Source organism: Neomonachus schauinslandi, chromosome 10 (genome assembly GCF_002201575.2).
Source record: "Neomonachus schauinslandi chromosome 10, ASM220157v2, whole genome shotgun sequence".
In the NCBI taxonomy this organism is placed as follows: Eukaryota; Metazoa; Chordata; class Mammalia; order Carnivora; family Phocidae; genus Neomonachus; species Neomonachus schauinslandi.
In genome coordinates this window covers 74,081,890-74,093,347 of record NC_058412.1, presented here as the reverse complement: position 1 = coordinate 74,093,347, position 11,458 = coordinate 74,081,890, and the positions used below count along the sequence as shown (strand labels likewise).

Sequence of the window (11,458 nt, the reverse complement as noted above, 5' to 3'; positions counted from 1 at the left end):
ACTAAATATTAAAAACTACTGGTAAAAAATCCTAAGCTGAGTCTCCTTACCTTTTTTTGTTCTATGATTGTTTTCAGTTGCAAAAGGAGAACCAGGACGTCTATGAAGAAAACCTTCATTACCCACTTCTGCTTATTTTAACCAAAAATGGATAGAAGATTAAGCTACTCAAAAGACGAAAACACCAAGTGCACAGGGCATATTTTCACAAAAACAGAAACCTGTGATGGGTATGATATGCAGCAAGCCTTTGGCTCCCTGAGATCTGTGAGCCCCCCATCACCTCTGCCCCATTCCACATGTGGGTTATGGGGCCCACCTGTCCTCACTCACATCATTCCCCAGCCCTCCTTCACTCCTTTTTCATCTGCTCTTCTTGGACCAAACCTTTGTTTGTCTTTACGTATCTACAAACAGCCTAAGATTTGAATTGGACTCAGGAGAGACCTAAATCTTTTTCTTCCTAATTGAGACAGAATTTCTTTCGGTGATCCCCACCCCCCCCCCCCTTTTCAAAAAAGATCTTGGTCTTTGTTCTGTTTTGGTGGTGGTACTTTTTAATCTGTAAACACAGCAAACATCATGATTCTTTCCTGGTTAAAAATAAATAAATAAAGCCTATCTTTCTCATCTCCTTCAAATTAATTGTATTAAATCTGCCTTTTTTTTTTTTTTTGCTGTCCCTCTCACTCATTCTCTTTCTCCTTTTAAACAGGATGTTTTTTTTCCCTATGGATGTATAAGAAATGACTACATCAGCCCAAAGCCTCATAAACTGACCGTTTGTCCTCTGGACACAATAGTGTGGCCAGCCCTCTGCCCCTCCTCTCCAATTATGTGTGATTAGTCTCAATGTGTTGTGTCAAGGAGGAGGAGTGTGCTGAGTGCTTATTATCTGTTTAGGTACAAGAAGTGCACATTTAGGCTCTGACTATGAATGAAAAGTGAGCCTTTATCGGGGCTCACATCTAACTGCTGCCGTTCTCCAGACCTCTTTCAAACTAGGTCCTTGCCAGAGAAATTTTGAATAAATGGCTGATAAACTAAATTGCAACCAGGGGGAGTTTTTCAAAACTCGACCACACAATTACCTGATTTAAAGGAAGCACATATTGGTGTATGCTGTGATTCGAGTGTGTAGTAAACATTTACTAGGTGCTACCTAGGATTAAGAGAGAATGACTTTTCTGCAGGGAACCCAAGCATATCCTTGCCTGGTGCATCCACGAGACGCTCTAATGCCTTTTGTGGAAATTCAGATGTTTATCTGTAAGGAATCATCTGGGCCCACTTTAGCAGTAATGTCATTAGTAGGTTAGCTCTATATTCTCCTATCTTTAGTCGAGGCAGAGAGTGTATTTAGCGGGCTGCAATTAAAGGGATAGGTGGGAGACCGGGGGCAAATCCTTTTGCATGTTAAACAAACTTAACGGTCATAAAAACAGCCACTCTCAAACGTCTTCTCTGCTCACTTCTATCATCAAACAAATTTTTCACCATCGGTTTGCATGTCCTTGTATTCACCACTCTTTCTGCTCCATTAGAGCACCTAGATGGATCTCGGAAGGCATAGGTCAAGTCGCAGTTAGATCATACATTTCTTTCTCACAAAAACTTGAATTGCAATGCCAAGTGATGGGCTAACATCACAATAACAGCAATTTATTCCTCTTTGGATAAAACAGCAGTCTATTCTCGGTGCTAGATAAAGACCAGGGCAATGCAAACCAGCCATTTAGCTGGGTAGTTCAGCTAGTGGCAGCTCTCCTTTGGCGACTGTATAGGTTGCACACTGGCTTCATATTTTCTTGTTTAAAAATTAGAATTTGGAATGTTTTAAAAGTCAACACAGGTAGTTCCATTTATACTGGTGAAAATATAGCAGAAATTATTTCTTCTGGAAAACCTGCAACTAAATCTGCCAGACAAAGAAAACCCATCCCTATAGTAGCACCTAAGATGGTCTGTTCTGTTTCTTTTCTTTGGAAATGTAGAGAATATTTTCTTTGTTTTCTCACGAAAATACATGAATTGGCAAGAATTTAATTTGCGTTTGTGTGTCCTGGGTGTAGAAATCCAGCGTTTATTTCTTTGGGAGAAATTTTATTTTAAAAAAGTGAGCTAGTAGGAATGTATTCTTTAAAAAAAAAAAAAGCTGAGAACGGTATGTGTAGTTTCCTAAGCTTGAGACACGGTGGAAGAATTGAGCTGTTCTTATCAAAAGATACCTAGTAAAGAAGTATGCTTATTGTGTGATTAAAACCTAGAGAGTCTCCTGTAAAATGCTAAAGGTTTCGTAGATCTGCTCTTTATGGGATCCTCACCTGGAAATATCTCTAGTCCAGGCTCTTTGGAAGTTTGTGAGAAACTCATGTTGTGTATTACTGAAGAACTTAAAAGTGTTTTTATTTTCTCAAATTTTTATGAAATGCCAGTATTGAGAAGGAAAAAAATACATCTGCTTTAGAAAAGTTACCATCTTCATTTCTTTTTAACTTTATGATTAAGAATTATTTCTATGCATCATTGTTGGGTCATATAATTGCAATTGAAATACCCCTTCCATAATTATCTATTAGGTAATTATGCCTGTGTTTGTTTCAAAAGGAAGCCTGTCCGCGTAGGAAATCATTAGAATTATTATGATATTCCTCTTCTCCATGTACCTGAATCCCCTGATAAAACTCATGATTTTCCTTTATCCTACTAAGTAGATTGGGTTGGATGTAAGAATGTTTCCCATATCACCCATGCTCAGTTCTAATGTGGTGATATGAACAGCCACATACAACTTGGTTATAAGAAATATATTTTATTTTATAGCAAGATATATGCTGTGAATTGGGATAAAAGTGCTAGAAAAGACTACCTAAGAGGTTGATGCTATTTTGTATAAATTGTGTATTTTGTCGGCTTTTTGACTGAGCATGAAAATGTAACTTCCATTAGGGAAGGGTAATTTAGGTGCTCAGTATTCAGCAGAAAACTTGTCGGGGCCATAAAAGCTTTTCTGGCTGGTTCCTCGGGTGTTTTCAGAGAAGAGCTGCCCACCCCTTGCTGATTTTCCCTTTGGCTTCAGTATGGGCTGAATTTACCACGGCATACCTGTTGAATCAATTTGGGGGATCCAGCAGTTAACTGAGTGAATGGAAGGATTAGTGGCCCTCTGGAGCCCTATTTCAACAGCCAGGTGTCTGTCCTGAACTAGTTAACTGCTTTTGACAGTTGGAGAAGCTGGTTTTAATACCATAGGCAGGAGGTTGTTGTGGTGGTGGGTTTGTTGTTGTTGTTGTTGTTTCCTTCTTCCCGCTACCAAAGTAGAGCATACCTTCTCCTAAGGGTTAGGCTTTTGTTTGTTTATCTGTTTAATAGGAATGGACCTATCCCTTCCCTCAACCCAACTTCCATGGAGTTTGTCTTTATGCTTAGTCAGCATTCGACCTGTTTCCAATCCATGCCAAACAATTGGGTGGCATCGTCTGACAGGACCCTTTCACTGGATTCTGGTAGGGGATATGGGGCAGGACACCCACACAGGGGAGGAAATCAAAGTGTATGGACACACACACACACACACACACACACTTAGAAGGAAGAGATGAGGCTGTTTAGACCCGAGATCGGGACTCCAGTTTCCAGATTGCAGGTATACTCCTCACCCCAGATCAAAATCTCCTGAGTTCAGACTGCATGAAATGTCATAATTATGCAGAGTGTATCTCATAATTTAGAAAGATTGATTTGAAAGTCAGGGTCTCCTTAGAAACTGAATTTAGACAGGGCAAATGTTTTCCCGAGTGGACTCTTTCCAAATCAGGAAGGAGCTTGTTGGTGTTTGAGAAACCATTAAGCTTGAAATGCCACTTTTCATTCTCAGACTTTGTTTTACCCAGGAAGCTTACTGCCTAGGCTGTGGCTAAAAGCTCACTGTGCTCTCCGCCCTAGAAATCTGCGTTTGGAGGCTATATTTTGCCTTTTTTGTCCCTGACTTTTCAATTAATACATTTTTTTAATAGATAAAAACAGATCATACTGTGACTTTTAAAATGTCAACAAGCCTGTAAACAGAAATGTAATAAAATGGCTAATAGGAGATTCAATAGTTAATAGAGGGCCTGAAGTGTGAGCAAATACAGTAGCTGTATATTGGAAAATGTGCAAGTGAAGATGGCTTTAGTATTGCAAACTGAGGAAGAAAATTGTTTTTAATTAGCACCTTCATAAGAACTGCTGATTAATACTGTTTTGTTTGGTGAAAAGCTTTCAGCTGAGTAATTTGTACAGCCATTACAACAGTTTTGTTAGAGCGGCACTCCTGTTGTTAAACACAAACAGCAGATGATAATGGTGGAAGATGAGTTTGTCATGTAACAATTTACCTTATTGAAAAAAGCTTTATATAAAGCCCAATACAGTAGGTACCAGCAGAAATCACATATTTTAAATCTTTCCAAAATTGCAGTGGGCCGTGTGTGTGTGTGTGTGTGTGTGTGTGTTTCGGGGACTAGAAGCAGATTTTATATCATTTATAAAATTATATACACAATTTAAAGGTGGTGTAGCATAGACAGACCACTTTTTTTTCAGCAGCATATTACATCAGAGCAGTAAAGTGGCCAGGTATTCAAACACTTTCTAACTACACAAAGCAGGTTGGAAAATGGAATCCTAATTAAATAATGTTACTCAGATGGAAATTTGCATTGGGACGGGATGTAAGGAAATAAGAATTGGTGTTTCTGCCTTAGGTGGGTTTATCACACATAGGATCTTTTTTTTTTTAAATCTCTTTCTCAAGGGAAGTTTAATTAACCTTTCTCTCCCCCCCCCCCCTTGGAGGTGTTCTAACCCACCAGGGAAAAGAGTGCCCATACAATGAGACTTGACCAGGGAATCAAGCTGATTTCAGTGAATTCCCATCATATGGATATTGTCCTAGCCACATGCATGGGAACTTTTTTTAAATAAAATGCAATGGTATAGCATATTTGCATTAAAATATTACACTAACCAAGGCTGGTAAGAACTGTAAATTATTGGAGTGGCGTAATATAGCATGAGTTTTTTTTTTTTTTTTAGACAGGCCTTCGGGGTAATAACAAGGGTTGAGGCTCACGACAGTGCCAAATAAGCTTTAGACAGCATAATAGTCTGCAAAGAAAGCCACAGAGCACTAATGTGAAGGAAGAGCTGTCCACCACATGCAGCAAAAATCACCAAAGGTCATTTTATGGTAGCAATTGTGACATAAAATTGGTGGTCATGCTACATGTCTAATACTCAGTACAGCTTTATAAATGATGGGCCCCTAGCGATGGCTGTCATTAAGTGCTTTCATCATAATAAACTTTAAACTGTTGGCTTTATGAATCGCCAGCTAGCTTCAGCTGTTCGTTGGATGGAGCTTGCAGTGCCTTAAGTGTGACAAGACCTATTAGGAATTGCAACCATGTTTCAAGCATACTTGGCTTCCCCACTCCTGGGGTGATTGCTGCCTATTAAAGGCGTCTGGGAAGATTTTCCTCCAGCAATCTCTGATCAAGAGCTTTTTTGGGCTTTGACCTGCATTTCCTTCAAGACTTTCTCTGAGGAGTTTTATAAGAGCAAAACTCCAGAGGATTTATAGCCACTTCTGATTAATACCTTTCCAGTTTTTCTAGCAACTCTCCCACTGCTGCATAGAGAAAAGCTTTCATTGTTCCTGAGGTGCTTATTTGTGACCTTTTCTCTGCTTCCTGATTCCCTCTAACGTGTTCTCTCAGTGAAATCCTCGGGGTGGAACCAAGACAGTCAGTGAAGTTGTTACAGCTGGAGAGACAGAAGGAAAGAAGGAGGCTTTTATATTTTTAAAGAATTACCCGCCGTGCAGCCTCGCCCCGCCCATTTAAATACCCGCAGTGACGTCACCCTCCGCCCGCCGAACCAAACGCATCCTTAATGAGCCCTCGGTGTAAACTGAGCCGACACATAAAGATTTCATGATTCAAATTACACTTTTTTTTTTTTAAGATTTTATTTATTTATTTGACAGAGACAGAGACAGCGAGAGCAGGAACACAAGCAGGGGGAGTGGGAGAGGGAGAAGCAGGCTCCCCGCTGAGCCGGGAGCCCGATGCGGGACTCGATCCCAGGACCCTGGGATCATGACCTGAGCCGAGGGTAGTCGCTTAACCAACTGAGCCACCCAGGCGCCCCTCAAATTACACTTTCATTAACCTTTGGCATAGGAAGTCTTTTAGTTTCTATAAATCTTACAGTGGCTTACTGTCTGCCCTACTGATGTGAATAATAGATGTTTGGGGAAATCGCTCTTTAAAAACCCAGGGTATTTAATTTACAAGGGCTAAATACATATTTCAGACTCACTTAGCAAAAACTTTAATTACTTCTTGTTGCTTTTTCTAACTTGGAGGTCGCCTCCTCCTCCCCCTACCCCGTTTTCTTCTGCTTGACTCAGATGTTTTAGAGATGACAAAAGCTTTCACTAAGTCCCTGTCTTAATACTCTTATTAGTCTTTCCTTTAAGCCAAGTAATGTCCTAAAGATAGTTAAGGGAATGTCTCAGGTGTGGACCATTACACAATTAAATTAGCAAACCTCGGAGGGACTGGATTAGGACTCAGCAGGGAACACCTGGGATTCTAGGGCAGACCCGAGTTTCTGAATGGCAGGGCTCTCGCCCTGAATAGTGAAGGTCTGCCCGTCTGGGTAGTCCCAATCACAAACTTGTCTCGCTAGATAAAGTATCGCAGGCTAAACTCCCTTTTCCCCGGGAGTAGGTTTCTGTGGCTGTCAAGAGGAACAGGAAAACCATCAGCGAACGTGTCAAGCTGAAGAGAAAACAAGAGTTGGAGGACTCGTGGCGTTTCCCATACAAAGGCATCCGCCCATCCCTCCCTGTGAGCCAGCCAAGGGTGGACAAGTGCATTTTGAGTCTGCTGCCCAGGTGCAAGGGGTGGGGGCGGAGCGGCTGCCGAATGCCCCAGAACAAAGGCGCCTCCAGGAGCCTGTGCAGAGGTCACTTGCCGCCTCCAGGGCAGATTAAGGAGAACTGCGGAGGGCATTTGGAGGAAGTGGTGCTGTTCTTTGGGAAATCAATTCGTCCCACCCTTAATAGGGCATTTTGCCCTCCCTCTTTGGGAGTCCCAGGCAAATGTGCTCCCAGGTCTCTCAGAATCGGTTATTAACCGGTCCGTGTTTGAAGAGGCGACACCTTTCCCTGCCTGAGCTCCTTCAACAGCCCCTGCCCCCTGAGAATCTCTTTCTGCTCTCTGCAACGTCTCACTTCCCCTTTCTCGCTACTTTGGGCTCTCCCGCCCCTCTCTACCCAGGCTTCTTTCATAATTAGGCTGGAAGTGGAACTTTCCCCCACTCCCTTACTTTGAGATTTCTTTTTTCCCAGTGACCTGGGCTGCACTTTGCCCCCACTCCCTGCCTGCCAATCTCTTCAGGGTTAGGGCCTCTCTCTTTCCATTCTTGCAGGCTCCCCCTCCTTGAGAGCCCCGGGAGGCCCAGCCTCCCAGAATCCGATCTCCTTCCAACACTGCAGCCCCCCTGTGGAGGAAGGAAGAGGCCTCCTCCGAATGAATGGCTGGTAAGGAGGTTTTTAATTTGTCTGGAAATACAAGAAAAAGTCCTCAGAGCAGCGTCCCTCCCTCACCTCGTTTGGAAGCCCTTCTGCCTTCCGGGTGGGCGCTGTCACCTCACCAGCCTGCGCCGGGTCCACAGGGACGGTTTGGCGGAGGGATCCGAAAACACCGGTGAAAACTGCCTACTCAATCTAGAATAAGGACGCCGCTTTTAAATGAAATTCTTGCTTTTTATTGCTCGCAGCCCACCAATGTGAGAAATTTGGAAGTTTAGCATAATTCTGTTAGACAGGGTCGGAAAGTGACCATCACTGCCTTGATGTGAAAGCTGCCTCCTGATGGCCGAGCTCTCCTTGAGCTTGGGGGAATGTCACCATGCTGTTCCCAACGCAGAAGACACTACATTTAAAAGCTTTGCCCACCTGACCTGTGGTTTCACCTCCAGGTGCATTAGCCTTCATTTTCCTTTATAGGCTTTATTTTTAGGAGCAGAGGGCACAGCCCTGACCGTTCTGTTTTGAGTGGAATGCACTCCCTCTCTCTCTTTCTCTTGGCCAAACCATTTATATAAGCGGCATCTCATGATGCCAAGAGCCAACAAGAATGAGACCGCTCACAGCTCCCAAGCTGTCTGAGGTGTTTTCCTCTCTTCCCAGGTATTTGGGTCAGCCCACCGCTGTAGGACCACCTGGGCTGGGGGACTGAGGCCTCAGAGTCTCCAGCCTGCTGTCTGTGTTTTTCCCTCACCTCACAGCCGGGGGCTTTTTCTAGCCTCAGCCTCCTTTTCTGTAGCCCCCCCCCAAAACAGACTAGATAAACCATAGGAGGGTTACAATATTCTCAATATGAATATGATACTGAAGGGGTTTATCGGGCTCCACCCTTGCGGTAGATTGGGAAAACAAAACAATATTTTGCAGCTCTGCTCATCAAGAAATGAAATCTGTTTCCCCACCCTTGATTCTCACCTTGATTTGTCTTTCTTTGGCCAGTGAGGCATTAGGAACTCCCGAGTTGAAACAGAGATCTGAAAATCTCTTGCACAATGGAGTTTGCTCTCTCTTGACACTTTTGGAAGCCAGCTACCATGTGAAAAAGCGCGGGCTATCCTGCTAGACACCGGACACCTGGAGCCTGTTTGTCCCCATTATTCCAGCCCTGTGAGTGATGGCATTCAGGACCTAACAGCCCCTGGCAGACTAGCTGCTGACTATAACTGCGTTGAGTGAGTCAGGTAAGTCAGCAGAAAAACCACCCAGCTGAGAACGAGCCCAAAGTTCCTACTCACAGAATCATGAGCTAATAAATGGTGGTTTTGAGGCAAGCCACTCTCAGGCTCCTAGAAGACACAAGAGAAAATAAGCTACAGGAGAAAGAACAATGGAGTCAGAATCAGAATAACTGGATTCCAGCTCAGACTGTACCAGTAATAAACTGGTGATTTCAGGCAAGCTACTTACTTTCTGGGCATCACTTTCCTCCTCTCTGAACTAGATAATTTAATTTCCCGTTTCACACTAAATTGTGAAGTATTCAAGATAAAGACCTTCCATTATCAGGGCCAGAGATTTTCATCACCTCGGGGAATCAGCATTCCTTGATGCTGCCAAGAAAAGTTGTCCTGCATTAGCTTGGTCCTAGAGAATACTGAGTACTTCTAAGTAGGCTTTGTCTTGTGAGGTTCTGAAATGACCCCACTATCCCGCCTTGCTCTGTTGCAGGCTGAATCTGCGGGGAGAGCAAGGCGGGATAGTGGGGTCATTTCAGAAGCAGTGGGGGCCCTAGAGCCTTCATTTGTATCCACTTATCTAATAAGTGTTTATTGGGTGCCTGTCACCCTGTTAGGTGCTGCGGATCTAATAGTGAACAAAAAGACCCCATTAGATGCTAGACCCTAGTGAGAAAGACAGAATTGCTCTCCACATGTAGCTTGCATTCTAAACAGTAAATGTGCCAGGGCATTTATGGGATGGTTATAAATTGTGATAAAGTCTATGAAAAACCGATAGGGTCCTATTGGTAGAGAATTCTAGAGGGGCCTTCCTTCAGACAGGATGGATGCAGAAAGCCTCCCTGAGGGTCTCCAATGTGAGAAGGAGCAGTCATGTAAAGCAGTGATGGTGGGGCTGAGGAGCTTAGAGGGAGGAATGAGGAAGGCAGGCCCCAGGGTAGACCGGAGCTGGTGCCCCTGAGGAGCAAAAGGGGGCCTTGGGAGGAGGGATGTAGGATGCACAAGGGCCGGACTATACAGGACCGAGTGAGTTTGGATTTTTATCTGGAGTCTGATGAGCAGCCGTGGAAAGGTTTGGAGTAGCGGAAATGACACAATCAGATGGAGATTTTTTTTTAACGCTCACTCCGAATGCTGAATGGAGGGTAGTTTAGAGGAAGTGGAGATTCCAGTTAGGAGGCTCCTGTAACGTGGTGGTCCTGGTGGAAGAAACGGCAGTGTGGCCTGGGGACACCAGTGACAATGAGGAAGATTCAAAGTCTGGGCTTGACCTACAACTAGCAGGATTTCGAGTGAAGATCGGGTTGGTCAGCACAAAAGTCTGAACCGACTGCATTCGGAATGCAAGCCCCTTTGCTCCCCTTGGCCAGGGATATGTGGAGGTGTGAGAGGACCAACGACAGGCAGGAAGGGACCTCCACACGCACCACTCCCAGCTTCATGATCTGCAAGTTCACGGGCACTTGGAAACAGGGGTCTTCATATCCTGATACCTCCTGGGCCCCCCAGATGGGCCTTGCCTAGTATCCTCTGATATGCTCAGAGAGAGAGAGGTGGCAGTGCCCAGACAGGATGAGGCTGTAGGACTAGCAGCTCATTTCTATTCTTTCTATGGATATAACCCCCAGGATATAACAGTTCACTCACACTATTTTCTAGGCATCCAGCACTCAGGGGTACTAAGGGAAAAACCCAGGGAGGTCAGAGACCAGCCTCTGTCCTGGTCATAAGGCCCCACTGAGCTCAGCAGATGCAAGGCAAGTAATTCCCTATGTGACAAGATTTAAAGAGCACAGGAAAGCTCTTGGGTGGGAAAGAAATGTGTTACTAATACTGAAATTCCACCAACAGGACTTCTTCCCCTTAGCTCAAGGTGAGGAGTACTGTTAAAACAGGGCTTTTCTTGGCAGAGGTGACATTGTCATGGTCCTTGGTGTGAAAGACCTGAGAACAGGCCTTAGTGGGGATGGCGAAGTGAAATGGGGGGTTGGGGGGAGAGGACACCGGGAACCTAGGGGAAGTTAAGGGACTCCAGGACCTGGGGAAGGAACAGAAATGGGAGAATCCCAGTGTCAAAAGCCACTTAAAAGCTTTACAATGTTACCTGGGGCCTGGAGGGCTCTCCTGACTGGACAGTGCATACACCTGCCTGTATGGGAATAAGAGAATGAGACCCATGCAGTACTTCCAAACTCTTAGGGAGATGGAGCATGTCCTCAAACAATGCAGATCCATAGGGAAGGACTGGCAGAAAGGTTGCTAGAGATAAAGGAGGAGCAAGTACACTTTGGAAGAGGAGGTCAGACTTGTTGTGGGTCTTGAAGTGGTGGCAGTGGGAGGGAAGGCCCTACCAGGGCAGGCGGCTCATAAGCTAAGGCGCAGGGGGTGGTTTCAGAAAATGTTTGATTAGGCAGGAACGTGGGGTTAAATGAGGTAAAAATCCACTCATCCCATAGAGGTTCCTCAAAGCCTAACAGGTGCCAGGCACTCAGGGGAGAGTTGTAAACCGGATATACAAATTCCCTGACCTCACAGAGCAGCATTCTAGTGTGGGGAAGAAAGGCAATCTACATGCACACAAATAAGGCTGGTTCAAATCAGGATAGGTCTGCTGAGGACAATAAAATGAGTTGCTATT

General features: G+C 44.4%; 1 protein-coding gene across 1 annotated transcript in view; it reads left to right on the top strand.

Moving 5' to 3' along the window:
* The window catches only part of CAMKMT (calmodulin-lysine N-methyltransferase), a 382,577-nt gene extending 382,406 nt beyond the window's left edge, over positions 1–171 (top strand). The window contains exon 11 of the mRNA XM_021701200.1: positions 78–171. Coding sequence (XP_021556875.1) covers positions 78–155 — 78 coding nt within the window. The 3' untranslated portion in view covers positions 156–171. The remainder of the gene's footprint in view (positions 1–77) is intronic.
* Positions 172–11,458: the final 11,287 nt, after the last annotated feature.